Source organism: Xyrauchen texanus, chromosome 4 (genome assembly GCF_025860055.1).
Source record: "Xyrauchen texanus isolate HMW12.3.18 chromosome 4, RBS_HiC_50CHRs, whole genome shotgun sequence".
Taxonomy (NCBI): Eukaryota; Metazoa; Chordata; class Actinopteri; order Cypriniformes; family Catostomidae; genus Xyrauchen; species Xyrauchen texanus.
Window position 1 is genome coordinate 21,582,676 of NC_068279.1, and position 19,904 is coordinate 21,602,579.

Below are 19,904 nucleotides of genomic sequence, written 5' to 3' on the forward strand. Positions count from 1 at the left end.
CAAGAAAAAAGGCTGTGCTGCGCATGTTTAGTGATTTTGTAATTAAAGGACGATGAAATAAAATGATGCCGAAATAATAATAAAGATAAAAAAATTATACAGACAAAATTGAAATGCGGGACACTGCTTATGACTTGTGGACAAAGCTTTCAATTAAGGAACTGTCCCGATGGTCACCCTACCATACGACCTGCGTCAGACATGCTTGTGTCGCGTCTCGGGTGTGTTGCGTCATAAAAATAAAATATTTAGGTCACCGTGTCAAGTTAAATATAGTTTAATACTCTGTTTTTAATCTTTAAACACATATTGAGATCCCTTAGTTCGCATTTGAACCCTTAGTAACGCATATCTGTGTTGTTTTCTTCACTGTATAAACTGTGTGTTGCTTACATTACTGAAATTTCACTTACTTCCCTCTGGAGTATACAGGTGGTACTACAAGCATGCGATTAAATGCGTTAATTATTTTAACGCGTTATTTTTTGTATAATTAATCGCACGTTATTAACACGTTAATTCGACAGCCCTAATATATATATATATATATATATATATATATATATATATATATATATATATATACACACATGGTTAGTCATGGGTCATGTATGGCATTAAAAATCTTAAAAATGGTATTAAAAAGCATTAAATTAGATTTGATGATAGCTGCAGAAACCCTGCCTTGTGTATTTATGCATGTGCTATTTCTAAAGGATGTTCTGATTGTCTGTCATCTGTCAGAAGAAGAAACATGACTTGTGAGAGAAGTACTTTTATGCTGTAACATAATGATTATATAACAATGGTCTCTTATTATTACTGAATAAAGGAGAAGAACCAGCTAAGCTGAGTTGATTCCAGATAGTCTGTTTTGTGCTCGCATCATGTGGAAACTTCGTGTTCATCAATTAATTTGAATCATACCAACAGGCAACACTCACTGTGGCAACCATCTGGATGGCAACAGGTCATTTGCATGATTAGCCACAAATCAGTCTGTGTTCACAAAGGACTCCTTTCACTGTGTTGGTAATTTGTGATCTGTTCGTGTTTAAAAATGGAGCATGAAGCTTTGGTTAACTCAATCGAAGCCAGAGCTGAAGATCAGAGAAAATTGAAGTAATCTGTTAGTTTAATATACAGCATGAAAGCAATCAGTGCATGCATTCATACTCTGTTTTATTGTAAGTGGAATTTGTGGTTGTGTAAATCTCACCTGCATTAGTGCTCACACAGTCCATTTTTCTTGGAAGGATTCCATACACTGAATATCGAATTCACTTTTGCAACAGTTGCACTACTTTGTACACAGAACTTTCAGTGCAAAAACCTGTGCATTAACTACTCACAATCCATTTTAACCAGGCACTAAATGCTCTGTAATAGCATTTCATCCTGAATATTTAAATAAAGCTATTATCATTGTTTTGTATGTAAAGAGTAAGCTTTATGTAAAGGTGCAATTAATGTTGTGCTATTACAGCTCACATAAAGTAGGCGGAAAACAGAATATCATTAATAAACAAGTACCTATTTACTCACATCCAGAACTGTAAATCAGAGAAGATTTAAGTAATCTGCTAGGTTAATATGAATTACTAGAGCAATCAGACCATGCATGCATACTATTACTGTTAAAATTAACAGTACTCGTGTGTGTGTGTGTGTGTGTGTGTGTGTGTGTGTGTGTGTGTGTGTGTGAGCGTGTATTTATCACTTTGTGGGGACCAAATGTCCCCATAAGGATAGTAAAACCCGAAATTTTTGACCTTGTGGGGACATTTTGTCGGTCCCCATGAGGAAAACAGCTTATAAATCATACTAAATTATGTTTTTTGAAAATGTAAAAATGCAGAAAGTTTTCTGTGAGGGTTAGGTTTAGGGGTAGGGTTAGGTTTAGGGGATAGAATATAAAGTTTGTACAGTATAAAAACCATTATGTCTATGGAAAGTCCCCATAAAACATGGAAACACAACATGTGTGTGTGTGTGTGTGTGTGTGTGTGTGTGTGTGTGTGTGTGTCTGTGTTTAGGTATTATGATATGTAAACTGCTTCTTCTAACTTACAAGAGACTGAATACAGTACATAAGCTGTGGCACACTTGACATGTCACATTCACCTTGCATGCTGACAATAATGAAATAATAATGTACAATAACCTGCTTGCACTTTGAGCACACATCTTTGTTGCCTTTTAATGGATTTTCTCTTTTCATTAACATACGTGTCATCTTGAACAGAGATCAAAGACGTGGCTCTTGTCTAATCACATAAAACCATAATGACATAAGACTGAAAGATGATAAGTGGCAGTCAAGGTTATCTTTGATTGGCCACTTGAGACAGGAATGCATTTCTTAACCAGTCAAATTCAGCTCCTGTGTGCCTGGGCCAGTGTGACCCTGTTGAACCTGTTGTCTGTTTCATAGATAAGATGAGACTTCTTGCAGTCACTATACACTTGATGTTTTACCATCACTTGACTTGCTGTGCTTAACCTTAAGGGGATAGTTCACCTAAAAATGAAAATTCTCTTATTACTGTATTACTTCCTTTCTTCACCAGAACACATTTGAAGAAAATTAGAAAAATATCTCAGCTCAGTAGGTCCTTAAAATGCAAGTGGATGACGATCCGATTTTTGAAGCTCCAAAAATCACAGACAGTCAGCATAAACGTCATCTATACAACTCCAGCAGTTAAATTAATGTATTCTAAAGTGATACGATCCCTTTTGGTGTGAAAAGTATAAATCTTTAAGAACATTTTAACTCTAAATCAGCGTTTCCGGTAAGCTTCACGAGAGGGTGGAAATCATGTGGTCTTTCGTGTGACCTATTCCATTGCTAGGTAATCTCAGGTTCCCCTCTTGGTTAGCTATATGATCTATGCCTTTTATTTATATCCTTTATTATATCCATTGAAAAAGACGTTTTCAAACTGGGGTCCAGGAACCTCCATTTAACAGCAAGAGGGTGCTAAGGGGTACATTAAAACTTTCATAAAACTAATGTAAATCCTGAAGTAATCAGATTAGATTATCTATAAAGTGTAATTTAAAAGATTGTTACAGAGTACAATTACACTTTTGCCATTTATATTCAGTACCAGATTGCATTTCAAAAGTAATCTACCCAACACTGTGTTACATATAATGTAAAAAAATTTAAGTAATAAAAAGTTCCTGTTGTAAAACAATAGTTTCCCCAAAATTAAAAAAAATCTGTTGTCATTTAACCACATTTAACCACTTGGAATGAACCAATGTCATTCCAAAACATATGACATTCTCTCTTTCGTAGAACACAAAAGGTGAATTTTTGAAGAATATTTTGGCCATTCTTTTCCATATAATGAAAGTGAATAAGGAATGACCAGGATACTCTTCAGATAATCTTCAAGTAATCACCTTTCCTGTTCCCTGGAAGAAAGAAAATCATATGGGTTTGGAACAACATGATGGTGAGAAAATTATGATAGAATGTTAATTTTGTTGTTGAACTGTTTTTTAAAAAGCTTCTAAAACTTCTTCAAACAACTTCGAAAGAAGCTTTAAAGATAAATGAAGTACATTTATTTGATCAAGTTAATAAAAATGTGGGATTTGAAGCCGATTATCAGCAAACAGCAAGCTTTTGAAACATAGCTTCCCATTATTGTTTTTTCACTTATAGAACATGCATGCACAATGTACCTGTAATATTACTGTATGTCAAAACAAATGATTTCTGAATTTAAATAGTGAGTTGTTTGTTTCTCAATATTTCTTCAATATGTTCTTTATTTTTGCTCAGTGCACTATCAGAAGATCGTTCACAGGGATATCAAACCATCTAATTTGTTATTGGGAGATGATGGACATGTCAAGATTGCTGATTTTGGGGTCAGTAACCAGTTTGAGGGTAATGATGCCTTGCTCTCCAGCACTGCCGGTACTCCTGCTTTCATGGCACCAGAGACACTATCGGACAGCCGCAAGAGCTTCAGTGGAAAGGTAAAGTTTTTAAGAATATCTTGGCCACTCTTTTCCATATAATGAAAGTGAATGAGGACTGAGATTTTCAAGCTCCAAATGACAAAAAGCACCATATAAGTATCTTAAAAGTGGTCCATACGACTTGTTCACTATATTACAAGCCTTATAAAGTGATTCCTTTAAAATGGAGACATTTACACATTTCACCTTTAAGGTCAGAATAAGACAATCAATCATCTGAATAGAGCAACACACTATAGAATTATCTGTAACAGACGTCACTGTGTTGTGTTGTAGGCTCTGGATGTGTGGGCTATGGGAGTGACCCTCTATTGCTTTGTGTATGGCAAGGTAAGTCTGCTCATGTAGGATGGAGAAAGACAATAGTTCATCTTGCTTCTGCTTTGACAAGAGTGATAGCAGTAACTTTTCTCTTTGAGATTACATATCAGAATGCTCAATACACAAGACAGTGTGATACTGCAGTGGCACTTGTGTGATTTATTGTGTGCTTTCTCCCACCCTTCCTCTATTTTTCTTCCTTGTCCTCCAGTGCCCATTTATTGATGAGTACATACTTGCACTTCACAATAAGATCAAGAGTAAGCCGGTGGAGTTCCCCGAGATGTAAGTCACTTGCTGTGTATGGCTTATTTGCTGTCCTGCAGGAAGAGAGATACAGAGGATAAAAGACAGAGAGCACACAGAGAGAGAAAATGTCAGAGGTCTTTGAGTGTATGCAGTTGGGAGATGAATGGTTTACATTAACATTGCATTTGCACATTTAGTAAATGCATTTATACAAAGCGACAAGCTAAAGTAAATATTTCCCAGTATGTGCATTCCCGGGGAATTAAACCCATGACCTTGGCATTGCATTACTTGCACCATGCTCAACCAGTTGCAGAAATGCCACTTTCTGTAAATATAGGTTTATTTGTTTTTACTGTAGGTAGTTGACAAATAATATGACCCTGAACTATTTGTTAAACAACATCAATATTTTAGGTAAAAATTAGTATGAATGTATAAGGGAAATTGTATATTTTAATAGCATTAACATATTCAATCATGCTTTTTGCCTTTATTAGTTCATTTTATTAGTCCTGCATCATGGAAAATCTACATTTAAAAGTACAAATATTCCATGTAGTCCCTCAGTAAATAAGGTAATTAAAGCTGCATAATGGAGTTGTAGTGTAGCATATCACACCATAGGACATGTCAACACCATGTTAACTACTCTTATGACATTTGTGTGTCTATTTGAATGATGTACATCAATCAAGTGTGTGTGTGTGTGTGTGTGTGTGTGTGTGTGTGTGTGTGTGTGTGTGTGTGTGTGTGTGTGAAAGGCCAGAGGCCAGTCGGGTGAATGTCATCAGGTGTGTGTGTGTAAAAGGCCAGAGGCCAGTCGGGTGAATGTCATCAGGTGTGTGTTTGGACAAGCTAATGAAAGATTCTCTCTTATGGCCTCTCACACATACACACTTGCTGCATCTTATTCTATGTTTGAGCCATTACGGCAAGAGGCAATGCAATCACTATCTCAATTTAACTGTAACAAAATTATTTTCTTGAAATACCTGTAGTGCTTGTAATTTAATTTGGCATTCCTATCACAAGGTAATGAACAGTTGTTTCATTAAGAACAACCAGAGGAACCTCCAGTTGGGAAACTCAATTTTTATGTAATTTATTTTATGCTCTAATATACTATATGATACTCCGCTTCACTTATCTCTGCTTTACCGTACGTTTCTCAACCAGGATTTAGTATAATGTACTCTGTGCTCTGTTAACCCTTACGTCCATGGGTGTTTCGCCAAACATTATTAAATATATTGGTTCATTAGCGACTCTGTACATATGATATATCTATCACAAATGCCTAGATAGTGTCAAATTGTCAAAGTATTTTCAAGACAATTAGAAAATAATTGAATGGAATATGTTTTGATAAGCCACACATGTATTGTCTCAGGCAATTTACGAATAAACTTACAGAATCTAAGTAGGACACCCACATGGCAAGAGCCATATCCAACTGTTCATGTGTTGTACTTGCTATAGTTTACTTCCACCATTTCTTCTTCATCAAATAATGTCAAATATAAATTAAGCCAAGCCAATAATTGAAGAAAAAAAAAAACAGCGCCACATTGAGTAACAAATATGTATATGTACTGTATGTGAACATGGGGGGGGGGGTCATGAGGTCCCAGGGTCACAAAATTCCCAGGGTATGCATATAAGGTTTATACCATTGCTACAATACCATTAATCTCCTCTCGTATGTTGTACGCTACTCAACCCTGCTGTGCTATATTGTACTCTACCCAACTATTCTTTACGCTGCTCATTTTATTCCACTATTAAGTACTCTACTTGCAAATTAACTCACAAAAGTAAGGTTAGGTTACTTTTTCAGCCTAATAACTGGTGTGGTAACTTAATATATGTCTTTGTTTATGTAAGGGTGTTTCTGAAACTCAAGCTATAAATCCATTCAGCATCTATTTTTTTCCTACTCTGTTTAGTCCAGGGCAGTTCTTCAGCACCGGTGATGTTTACAGAAACAGTGTTACAGTCAGAGAGGATTTTGGAACAGTGCTTCTTCTATCTGCAGTGTGTCTCACCTCTAGTAAAACCATGCTGTCATTATCTAGCAGTTTTTCCTGCTTCAACTGTTTGGTATGTGTTTGTGTGATATCGCAGGCCTGCTGTCAGCCAGGGGCTAAAGGACCTAATCTTACGAATGCTGGACAAAGCCCCAGACACAAGGATCACCATTCCAGAGATCAAAGTAAGTCTGGAAAAAACACATTGGAGGAATTATGACATTGACTGTGGCGAGTAATCGCTTTCACCTTCATCTTCTGAACTCAAGACATTGAGCTTCAAAGATCCACTGAGAAGTGAATCTATTTACACAGAAACAAACCTCTGTATTTTACCTTTTGATCAGGCTAACGCTATACATTCCCTCAACAGATTTTTTTCACTAGGCCTCTTCACAAAACTGCTGCAGAAGCCACTCAACTCCCCCTTGTATACCAGAGAGAGTGTATCATTCCTACAAAGACATCACTTTAAATTCAAATTATATTCAATATTTTAAAAAGAGTCTCATTATCATAGTCTGCAGTCTCACAATGGTAGCACTGTTTCTATTGAAGGCCATCCTTGAGCCATTTTCAAGGATTGTTTTTAATGAAATACTGTATAATTGAACACACTATCTCTGATATCATTTTTTTAATCATCTAAATGTCTTGAAGTTTGGACAGAAATACATCAGCTAATCCCCATGGAAGGAATTTTTTGTTCAGTTCTGGAAACTTCCATCTGCTGTCTCAGTGTGACAGTGTGTGTGGATAGTTAACACACACACATACTTACACTAATACACACACACTTGGCCTCCAGAGACTACTGGCTGTATGTCATTACCCAGAAAATGTTCCATTAAAGCAGTGATCCCCAGATCCCCATAGCACACTTTAATCAGAGCTGCACGCCCTACATTTACTCAGCAGCATCCTTGTTCTAATAACACTCCTATATCCTTGTTCTAATTTTCTGTTTGTAGGACAAATATTTGATTGCTTTAAGCACTTTGTCTTTTGAATGGATGGAGTAGATGGAGTGGATGGATTGGGATTGCATTCCTTTTACAGTTTGTTTCGAAAATCTGGTATTTCAAATTCCATTTAAACTTTAAAATAAAATTATTTTGATTAAATTTGATTTTGAGGGGGGAAAAGAAAAACATTTAATTTATAAGACATATTTCAAATTCTGCACTAATTCTAGATCACTAAAATAAATTGTAACATTGACCATGTTTTCACAATCACAAGATGCTATGGGGAATATTAGTAATTTATTATTGAAATTCATTCTGGGATAACAGGAATCATCAGGTTTTCCACAAACTTGAGGAGTTCATGACAGTTTAAAAGACAATTAAAAAATTTTAGAAGCATTTTAACTAGTGGACTCAGACTTTTGGACCTTTTGAAAATCACTGTAAGTGTAATTAATTCTCATTTACAGCATGTGTGTGTGTGTGTGTGTGTGTGTGTGTGTGTGTGTGTGTGTGTGTGTGTGTGTGTGTGTGTGCGTGCATGCGTGTGTGTTTGTGTGTGTTTACAGGCGGACCCCTGGGTAACTCATGATGGGGCAGACCCATTGCCTTTAGAAGAGGAACATTGTACTGTGGTGGAAGTCACTGAAGAGGAGGTGCAGAACTCTGTAAAGTTTGTCCCTAGCCTTTCTGCTGTGGTAAGTTTTTTTGTGTTTTAAAAGTAACACATGAACATGTGCTATTGAATTGTAATTACATGAACACTTGAACATGCCCTTTGTGTATAATACACCTCACTGTTCTTAATGAGTGTTTGAATAAGAATGTTAAGACACGCTTGACCTCACACCATACAAATAAAACCCCACCACATGTCAAACTGACCCTGCCACTGAACTGATAGCATTTCCTTGATGTTCTTCACACCAACATGTTCCAGAAAATATTTTTTGCTGACCTCTGTTTTTTAATTCATACATGAAATACATGTTGTATTTTTTCACTCAGTTGTATAGTTCTGTACCGTTTGTGGTCCTAAAACCCTAAAAGTAGTCCTAAATAAGCTTTTTTGAGCCATGGGTTCCTTCAGGAATTTCCAATGGGTTTATAGAATAGAGGTTTGCGATTAATTGAAAGGCAGGCACGTTTTGCTCTACAACATTTTTGCAACTCAAAATGTACTTGATATTTGAAGTTTGAAGTTATTTGAACGTTTCGAATCACAATACACTAAATATAAAGGAAAAAAGCATTTACTCATGCTGGGCATCCCAAGATAACTGCATTCAAAAATATAAATAAATTATGGAGGATTAGGAAGAATTGTATCCATTAGTCATCATCTCAGCAATTCAGGCGTGAAATGTCTTGAACACAACTGCAAATAACCAAGGAAGTTTGGGTTAAGGAACGATAGTTTTGAAGGAAAACTAACGAAAATACACTGTGCAATCTTCACTAACATGCGATTCATGTTTCATTCAACTCTATGCAAGGTTGTGGTATTTATAAGAAAAGGGCGGGGTTTAAATGAACTAAATGATTAGAAAGTCCTGCATACGTCACCAGAGAGAAGTCTGTCATTTCACCGGAAGATCGAGTTATTACATTTTGATTAAAGATTACGAGGTCAAAAAAATGATAAAAAAATAAAACATACACATGGATGAATCGTTCACAATAAGATCAATAACATGCATTTAGAATATAGATAGGGTAAATTTTAATTTCATGCTGACTTTAAGGTGAATTTTAGATGGATGTTTTTAAAACATACCTCTCTAATGTAAAACTAAAACCTAGCCAAGACTCTTTAATGTCACTTGTCAGTTTGAGTTCATGGCCGGACTTGAACCGCGATTCTCCAACTTTAAGTCCAACGCCCTATCAAGTGAGCTACTGTGCAAGCTATTCAAGTTGAAATAAGTGTATGTATGTAGATGGGTCTGTAACACAAGCATTAAAATGTTCGTTTTTCAAAAGATGCAAGTAAAAGTGTGTCAATATCTTAAAATAGCAGGGTCTGAGTAATAGATTGGAAAAACAAGTATTTATAAAGTCATAATCAGCCATTAAAGTCATAATTTGAGTCAAATGAATAAAATACACAGTTGTTGTAGCGCCTCTAGGATTCATTTCACCTGGAAACTGCAGGAAATTGAACCTGGAGGAAGGTATAAGAAGTTTTGCAAAAATGTATATAGTCACATTTTACTTTGAGACCAGGTTTTAAATGACCACCAATCATTCCTCAAATGTGAATTTTGAGGCTGCTATGTTTTAAAAAATTCTAAGTCAAAATTTTAATAATGGCCACAACAACCACAAGGATGTAACTTTCCCTGCATGATAATTCCAAGGACAAATGTAAATCCTTATGTAGCTAATTGTTTGCAAGTTAGCACACAGCATCTTCAAAATTCTATGTTCTTTGTATAATTGATGTTGTAGAATGAAATGTTAGAAAAACTCTAAAATTATACTAAAACACATTGCAAATATAATTGTAACAGCTATACTAAACAGCTATATTTCCACATGCCATTTTCTGTACAATTTATCCAAGTAAAAAGCATCTATCCTTTCTTTCATGTGCTATGGTAGATATTGGTCAAGGCCATGTTAAGGAAGCGTTCCTTTGGGAATCCATTTGAGTGTCCCAGCAGAAGAGAGGAGAGATCCATGTCTGCACCAGGCAGTCTGCTTATGTAAGTGTTCCACTCACACACTTGTTTCTCTATGAATTACAAAATGGACAAATTGTAGTGTCACCAATGGCCATCTGTAAATTTATATAAATATTGCTGGACAAATCCAAATGACTCTCCTTTTCCTCACAAGCCTTTTTTAAGAATCTCTTTCTTTGCTTTTTTCTCTCTCTCATAGTCAAGGTTGCAGCATAATAATTCAAACGTCATGTCTATCTGTTTGAAAAGGAAGGTGTGCTAATAGCCCCCCATTACTTCTTTTGCAGCCAACATACGTTTCCATAGTAGCATGATTCAGCCAGTGTTTCTCTTGCATTATGTGAGCACTGCATTGAAAGATCTGGGACGTGATGGTTTCACAATTCCTGTCTAGAACTTTCTCCACCGCAGTGCCCTGAGTAGAAGGCTGTCTTCATCTTCATTATCAATCATTTAGATTTCGTTTTCAATCATTTATATGAGATGTTCAAGCGTTTTCTAGATGAGATGAGGCTCAAGAGGAAGATGGTTGAGACAGACCTGCCTATATATTGATTCATTCTTTCTTTTTTCTTGCTGTCTTTCTATTTTATTTATTTATCTTTATTTTTCTCTTTTTCATTCATTCTTTTTCTCTCTCTCTTTCTTTCTTTGCTTGCTTGCTGTCCTTCTATTTTATTTATTTTTTAATCTTTATTTTTTTCTCTTTTTCATTTATTCTTTCTCTCTCTCTTTCTTTTCTTTCTTGCTTGCTGTCTTTCTTTTATATATATATATATATATATTTATATTTTTCATTCTCTCTCTCTCTCTCTGTCTCTCTATCTTCCTTTCTTTCTTTCTTTCTTTCTGTTTTATTGATTTCCATCTTGTTTAAAACAGGTATTTCCAACAGTCTCAAAAAACAACACAAATTGTCAGTTTCTCTGGAAGTTGTTTCCACCATTCTTTCCATGACAGTTATTCTCAAAGATGCTTTTTGCTGTTATTCACTTGCAGCATTTACAATAATTCTGCCCACTAAACTGACAGTATGTGTCACCATGAAATCATTTCAGTCTCCATGGTGCGGTTTCTCCCACTTAAGAGTTTTTTATTTTTCCAAGGACAGCACTCTTCCTCTCTGTGTGCTGCCTGTTATATGGCTGTCAGAATCAGCAGAGGGTTACTCCCTTTCTGCTGAATGCCCTGGATCAATAAAATCAGTCTGATTATTTCTCTCTATGCATCTAAGATACACCTGAAGACAAATAACATTGCAATTATTTTAATGTTGACCGCTGTCTGTTTGTTCAGATGTGTCGTCCTCAGTGGTTGTACATTTTGTCCAATCAAGAAAGAAATGTCACTTGATTAGCTGTAAACAAACTTAGCTGCTTTATTGGTAAGTCCTTCCCATATTTGCAAAGGTGAAATCTGACTGGAAATGAGATGCAATGCAAGATCAATGCAGTGACTCAGCAGACCAATGACTCCTTCCCCAGGAGGCAGTTGATTGTATTTTCATTTACCTCCATAATTTTTTTATTAGCAATTTGCCAGATGTTTTTTCCGTTCTAGTACAGCAGTTACTCCAGTTGGTAGAATCTTATCATATAAACACTGTGGAGGGCCTTCTAACTGTCAGCTGTGCTTATTTACATGTCATCCATAATTCAGTGTCAGGTTGAACACACTTCCTCCTGCACCCTTACCATTATCCTTTCTCATCTAAACACACTCTGTTCCTCCCTTTCTGAAGCATTCATGTACACTCAATCAACTGCAATTGTTCCTCTGTGACAGCAAGCAGAATTTTCTCGAGAAACTCATCAAGATTGCATTCATTATGGTACATTATTTGCTCCATCTCTATGGTGTTTGAGATATTCTGTTTGTCTGTGTATTCACAGGCCTCTGAAATTATCTTGCCTTTCAAGACGAATAGATTAAAATGTGTTCTAACCAGCTTTGACACAATAAAGTGACAAGCGACAAGGGGTGTTCACTCTAAGTATGTTAACATGTGCAGTTATAGTCGAGCTACAGTGGGTTTTATCATTGTCGAGAGACAGTCTTTGTCTGTCCAAGTTTGGCACAGTGACTAATCAAATATTTGAAGGAAATAGGGAAGTGTGTGGATGTAATGAGGAGGAGGGCGTGGCTGGGCTGTAACAATGGACTTTTAATGACAAAAATTAACAAAACACAACATAAAACTGACGTGCACACATACAACTTTGTGCATCTCTCTCTCTCTAACTGGCATCCCTGTGTCCTCTTTATCCGTCTACCGGCTGATTGGGCTAATTCATCACTGGACGTCCATCGTTATGGCTCGGCCACACCCTCCTCCTCGTCACAATGGACTTCAAATGGACTAAAGCATTCCCATGACAGTTTAAAAAGATTAATCATTGTTTCAGTCCTATGCCGATCAGTATGCATCAACAACGCAATCACACATTTTTGGTAAGATTTGACAATTTGAGGCAACGTAAGCAGACCCAGCTGGAATCCGATGACTTTTTTCACATTTAATGCAACACGCTCTCACAGTGATATCCTAAGGATTCATGACAACTTTTCAAAATTTGTCTAATTCGTATGATATCATATGACTACAATTGTATGAATTCGTATGACCTTTACTACAGCCAATGACGTCGTTCGACATAGTTTTTATCTAATACACAACAATTACTTGCTTCTGTCACACACAACAGCCTCTTGTTATGTTTACACACCCTACTGATCGGTTAGGTTCATATAAGTGGCTTGGGTAAGGGCATAATATTAATTAGCATGTTCTTGACACCTCGCACACGGAACTCGTGCTTACTTCCACATTATACATCCGGACATGTGCTCATGATGAAATCGTATGAAACTACATGAAATAACCAGCTTGTAAAATATGAGCAAATTTTTGTGAGATCGGGTTGTTTAATGTGATGTTTGTGAGAACAAATCAGGAGAATTCTTCAGAATTTATTTAAATGTGCTAAAATGTGTTAAACTGAGCTGAAACCACTACACGTTTATTGTTAGCTAAAAGTATAATCAAATTAGCCAACATTTTTAATAATTTAATATAATTGAAATCTGCTGAAATTTCTGCCAACTTCTGCTTGCGCAGATTCTGTGTGGGCCTGGACATAAGCGACAGTTGAACAGAGTTTCATTTTGTCCCTTGGTTAATATTTGTGCATCACATTATGCTTGGTTACCTTGCCCACAGTTAAATGTTATTGGTCCAAAATGCCGCTCCATAGCTGTATAAAATAACCATGAAATATATTCTTATTTGTTGTGGATTTGTCATTTTAAGCAACCTTTTGCTGTTAGTGTAAGCAGAAAATTTACTGAAGGCTGGAAAGTTGTCAGTCCTGGTTAGGACTTGGTATTAAGCTACGTATACACATCACTGAACCGACCCAGCCTGGCAGAAGGGGAACAGAAATTGCCATACTGCTAGACATTTGTTGCATGTGATGAAAATTTGGCTTTTTTTAAGCCTCCAGCACCTTCAAAATCTTTCTCATTTTTACCTTTAGAATAGAGAGCAGAGGCTGAGTGTGGGTAACATAATCTAATGCTCATGAAGCACAGACTGGTGTTGGTTTATAATATTTTCTCTGGTGTTTGTCAAATGCCGGGTGTTAAACACAGTTCATGCTGGACAAATATGTGTGGCATTTCTTTTTAATGAGTTTGCAAAAGCGTTTGGGCATATGCTTCTCTCTTCAGTAGGGACTTGATGATAATGCTGTGTGTCTTTGACTGGACTGAAACTAGATCGGCAGATGTTGTAGAGTATATCTGAGTATAAGACTGTTGTCTTTAAATGTATACACAAATTTATGTTTATTGTAGCTCTTGACTTGAATGTTGAAAAAAGGAAGACTATTATAGAATAGTTCACCCAGATATGTTATTATTATGTACACATTGCCATATCATTCCAAACAGGGCCAGGGCAAAAATGCCTCCAAAATGTACAAAAGTGCTCCAGAAATTAAAAAGGTGGGGGAAAACATGCCCTCGTAATGAATTCTTCTGTTTTTTATCTGTAACATCTGATATAATTCTCAATATTATTTTATAGTCCTTAGATACACATATTATGGCATAAAATATTTGTTGTTGATTTTATTCTTAGGGTAAGAGGTAATACATTCTTAATCTTGACTATTGTATTATTAAATTGATTCATTTGAAGTCATTGCATGAGACAGTTTGTTTTACATAGATAGAAAAAAATAAACTTGCCATCATAAAGATAAAAATTCCCCTGAAAATCAAATCCAGGGGCAAATATTATACCTGCATACAAAAATTGTAATCCTTATCAAGTCCTTATACAATTTTATTTTATGGAAAAGAGTGGCTGTAGATTTTCATTTTGGGGTGAACTGTTCTATTAACTTTTAATTTATTTGCCATTCTGACCAACAATGACTTACTGGAATCTTTGCTGAAGAGTCTGTAATGACTTGGCTTCAGCCGTACTTTCACATGAATCTTACATCACTTTCCCATTGAAAGCCCTGAGCTCTGATGCTGTCCTCAATTTCCTCCACTTTCTCTTTCTCTCTCTGCTGCAGGGACTCTTGGCCGTTCCGTCCTTCTTTTAAACTCCAGCCCTTGTTAAGGTAACTCATTGTGACAGGTGGTGATTGTCATTTGTCACTCAGGCCATGTATCAAACTCCCTGCCCTTCTACATGCATTCCCATTGGTCAGTGTGAGTCATATCATCCCCCATTCTGTCCTTGTGTCCCATATCTCTTCACTTCTTAGGAGTGAAGGTATTGGATTATATTGGTAGGATTACACCAGTAATATCACCAGTCATGTGTCCTGATCTCTCATCGAATCTCATTATGAATGGTTCTCAGGCCATTGTGTGCTGTTGTGTCTGTAAGGATATGTCTGTTGTTTGTGCAGAGAACCTTTCAATGTGAAACTACGTGTCCTCCAAGATTGTTTCAATGTGTTAATGTGCTCTCAAAGTCTCAAAGGCCCATTAACTGTACACTGAATGTCTGATGTATATTGTACACAAATGGCAATAGCAATGGGGGGGTTATTGTGTAGATGTAGGGGCAATAGTTATAGTGCAAAATTTGTCCACTAATGCAAATCATTTTCAGATGGCAAGATGCTTTTTTTGAGTAACAAATTAAGATATTGTTTATTCAAAATAACTACTTCAGAAAGGGGTGCACCATTTCCTGTTCATTTCGATCACATTTGCCGTCTCAAGTGTTCTATAAACAAATGAATCTTCATAGTGATCGGATCAGTCAATGTGAGCCCACTTTGAAAAATGTTCATAACAAATCTATTCCTCCTTTTACATATCCGACTCTTTTTGAAAAACATTTGATTTAAGCACCTTGAAAAAAAACCTGAAAAAATAAATAAATAAATATGTATTTTGTCTCAAAATAAATTTGCAACATTTTAAATTTAAAATGTGCCCTTTGCCCCGGGGGACCTTTAGCCCCATTGTACACTAGGTCTATGAATAAACTTCTGATTAGACAGAATTCTGATCAGATCTGCTAAATCTTCTGAGATTTCTATATAACCATCCCATTATTTGAATCGAGTTTATTCAATGCTGGTTTATTATTACTAGCTGTGTTTCTATCCACATATTTGATATCATAATAAATGCTGGATGGAAACACCAAGATGCAAATAAAATCTCTAAAATGTGCAAAAAAAGAATGTATACAATTGTTTGAGGTGGATAAAAAAGTCATGCATAATCTACGATGGAAACATTGAATATATTCCTAAAGAATTTGGATGGAACAGATGCGCATCAAAAATATAATATATCTTTTTCTCAACAAGCCATGTGAATACATAATTCCCTCAGAGAGTATCATCAATATCATTGCATAGCACCTTAAATGTTTCTCTGTTTTTTCTGAAAGGCCAGAGCCAAAGCCTGTCATCAAAGTGATTGGCTACTATTACCTCCCAGAACTGTCTGAGATACTTTCACTCCCAGACATAAGACATCTGTCGCTGAACATTAGCAAACACAAAGTTTAGCAGCGCGTTTTTTTCTGCACGCTCTAAACTGTAAGACATTTATGACATTTTTATAAAAGAGCCACTGTGGCTTTAACTTTTTCATTTCTATTTTGCACCAATTTCCCCCAAAGTGGCGATTTTAAACGCATGGAATGGAAACGCTGCTTTATTTATCAATATTTATCAATAATATATGTATTTACGTATTTATTTATTTTTGTCAAAAATGGAAAATGGATGGAAACATTACTTTTGTATCATAGATTTCACATTTATCCTCTCTAAATGACACAAAATAACCAAACAAACTTTTTGGTCTCTTTACAAATCAGTTACGCACTCTTTCTGTCTATGTAGGAAGCTCTTAACCAGAATAAGCTGCAAAGTTGACCAGACTTTGTGCAGTTAGTCAAAAGATTGGCTCTTAAAGACTAACTACTGATTTATCATTTCTCTCTCTTTTTTTCTGTCTCTCAGAAAAGGGAGCAGTGGAGAGGCTGGTAGAGAAATGGAGCTTGAGGACTTGCATGAGGACGAACCACCCACCTCCTGAGAGTCTCCATAGATCTCCACAGCTCATGAAGTTCTCCATATATACATTTGCAAACCATTCAGCAGATTCATGACCCAAACTGCACCACTACACCCCTTTTTTTTTTTTTCTTTTTTTTTTTGAGACTTCCCTTGACTTCAAACTGGGTTCTTCTATTGCATCTTCAGTCTTGTCACTTTTATTGGTCTTTCAAAACTGGTCACTTTCACTCACTTTTTCAAATCCACTATATTAACACTTCTCTTTTTATGAGGCATTTCAGGTCCTACCTTGCAAAACTGGGGGGTTACATCATATTCTCCTTCTTGCAGTTTGGATCTTTCTTTTTCACTGTTTCACACTGTGTCCTCGCATCCTACATTTTGGAAACAATCTACGCTGGACCAGAAAGAAAGACCTTGAAAGACAAATTTTCAAGTCTTTTGGACATAGACCTACAGAATGGACAGAAGATGGGGACCTGAAATTGGTATGGCAACTCATGAAGCTAAAAGCACCATTTACATTGATGCAGTGTAGCCACCATGATGTTTGTACTTGTGTATAAAATAATAGCTACAGTGTCCTGCCTTTTTGCACTTTGTATGCATTAACATGCAATTCTTAGCCCTATCATTCATATAGCATGCCTGAAATATGTCCTTTTCCATATTGTGGTGAAATATGGTGTTTCCATGTTGGTTTCTTTCCTTCTTTCTTTCATACCATCCACTGTATAGTTTCTCATTTCATTCAGATACAATATATGACCACACACGCATGCACACAGTGTTGTAGTGTCAATTAAATGGGCTTATATTGCCACTAGGCACTAATACTAAAGAGGCCTCAAAAATAAATGTCTCAAAAATGCACAGTCTGTAAATTCTATAAAACAGGGCTTTCTCATGAAACTTACATGCTTGAGTGCTTTTCATCTCCCACACGAGGACAATGATTTTGCCAAATAGGACGCATTCCTGGATTAGCATCCTTAGGGGCAATTCAGACCGAACTGCGTTTTTGTGTCTGTTTGCAATTTTTTTGTTTTGTTTTTCTACAGTATGTAAACTTGTGCTAGACTGATGTTTTTCACTGCACTGCATCTAGCTTTTTTAAACTCAAGAATGCATTTTGTCTAAATGGACTCTCATTGGTACTGGAACAACATTTCTAGCAACCAGTCAGATATAGGGTTAGAATTAGTGTCAGCACAGTCTAAACATATTGCATATTACACACAAAACTTGAAAATACTTTATCAATCTAGTAAACCGTAATCTGATTGGCTTGTTTGATGCAACTTTCTCTAGTCTGCAGGCTTTTTATATCAGTACACCTGGAAACAAAAGTTGTGTTTACAAGGTTCCGGGTTGATACAACAAGCACTTTCGAGGATAAAATAATCTTTGGATATGCAAGTTTGTCAGGTTAGTGACATCAAATCTGATAAAGATGCTTCGAGGTTTATATTAGTTTTATTAGTTTTATCTGTGAAATAGTCTGCACTTATTATTTTGTACTGTACTGTACTGTACTGTACTTAGAGTCTCCATACTAACTAATTTATTGCTATTTGTGTGTTTCTCATACAGTCATAGAGGAGACTAACACACCATTGTTTAAATAAATTTGTTCAATGTTGGTCAATTATTGTGGTATATCCCCGCTCTTAAACAGCATATCATTTTGGAACAACATGAAGTGTGATTGATTGCTTTGCATGTCAGTCAGACAGAACTTTATGTCTAAGTAGCAGGTTCTTGGCCAGAACAAGTTGCACTATTTTTCTGTAAAGACAAAATGTTTGGCTTCATGAGACTAGGATTGTTTTTAATGCTAAGTATGGGGCTTCCACAACATTCTAATTAACCTATTATTTCCCCCTTGTTTTATGGGCAGTTAAAGTTTTAGGGTTATGGTTAGGATTATTTATTTGATAGGAATGTAGTTCCTGTACAAAGCACTGTCACCTCACACCAAGATGGTCCCGGGTTCGAATCCTGGCTCAACTGGGCCTTTCTTTGTGGAGTTTGTATGTTTTCCCCGTGTTCACGTGGGTTTCCTCTGTGTGCTCCGGTTTCCCACACAAGTCCAAAAAAAGACATGCACGTTAAGTGAATTGGAAACTCTAAATTGCCCCGTAGGTGTGAGTGAGAGTCCCCCAGGGTTGCGTCAGGAAGAGCATCCAGTGTCAATCCTGTGCCAAGTCAAATACGTGGATCACGGATTGTCCGCTGTGGCGACCCCTAACAGGAGCAGCCGAAAGAAGTAGTTCCAGTACCAACAAAAGATGTTGAATTCGGGAACATGTCCTACTTGGCTAAATTACAGTCACCTCTCTCACACGCACATTATAACCATTATCTAGAACAGGGCTTATTCTTCATGTTTGTGAATGTCAAAAATCCTGCCGTTAGATTGCTCAGGATGTGGGGATCTTGTGTTGCAGTGCTTTGTCTAACTACAGAAACATTTGGATGTGTCCGAATGTGTCATTGTTTACAGAGTCACATTCCAAAAGCCCTATTTGTCAGTCAGCAGCGCTAACAAGCCCACAAACACACTCACAAACATGCCACAGAAATGAATGTTCGAGTGTGTGACGATGTGGAATCACTTTCACTCAGAACAGACAAGCCAATTGAGGAAAGGATCTGAATATGATGTTTAGCTCCAGAAAGAAAGTGAACTGCCATTCAATGTCATCACATTTCCTTTCGGCCTAGATTAACAATACGCCTTGTTTACATCGGATCCTTTGCCAGACGAGCCAATCATCTCTTCTTCCTGAATGCAAAATATTTTTACTCTGGACTACCAACTGCACATTGGCAAGCACTTAATTCGATTTTTATAATTGTGAAAGCCTCATCGAGCCTGGTTCTGTTTTTAATGAATTTTACAAGAACAAAACTGGACGCTTAATCAGGTCAGCTGCCAATTATTTCCCATTAAACTGATTATGAAATCAGTAAGTGCTTACTGGAAACCTTTTCACAGATGTCACTTATTTAGAGGACTCATTATTGCTTATTTCAAGACCGATTGATAAGCTGCAGTGAACTGCTTTCATTATATTC

At 36.5% G+C, this 19,904-nt stretch overlaps 1 protein-coding gene across 3 annotated transcripts in view; it reads left to right on the top strand.

Moving 5' to 3' along the window:
- The window catches only part of LOC127634149 (calcium/calmodulin-dependent protein kinase kinase 1-like), a 135,485-nt gene extending 118,580 nt beyond the window's left edge, over positions 1–16,905 (top strand). For 2 of the 3 annotated variants that reach the window (XM_052113549.1, XM_052113560.1), the window contains exons 11-18: positions 3,800–3,999; positions 4,279–4,332; positions 4,535–4,608; positions 6,700–6,787; positions 8,140–8,268; positions 10,175–10,278; positions 14,844–14,891; positions 16,767–16,872. In XM_052113549.1, coding sequence (XP_051969509.1) covers positions 3,800–3,999; positions 4,279–4,332; positions 4,535–4,608; positions 6,700–6,787; positions 8,140–8,268; positions 10,175–10,278; positions 14,844–14,891; positions 16,767–16,842 — 773 coding nt within the window. In that variant the 3' untranslated portion in view covers positions 16,843–16,872. Of the gene's footprint in view, positions 1–3,799; positions 4,000–4,278; positions 4,333–4,534; positions 4,609–6,699; positions 6,788–8,139; positions 8,269–10,174; positions 10,279–14,843; positions 14,892–16,766 lie in introns of all 3 variants that reach the window. The other variant, XM_052113567.1, reaches the window with a different exon arrangement.
- The last annotated feature ends 2,999 nt before the right edge of the window (positions 16,906–19,904 follow it).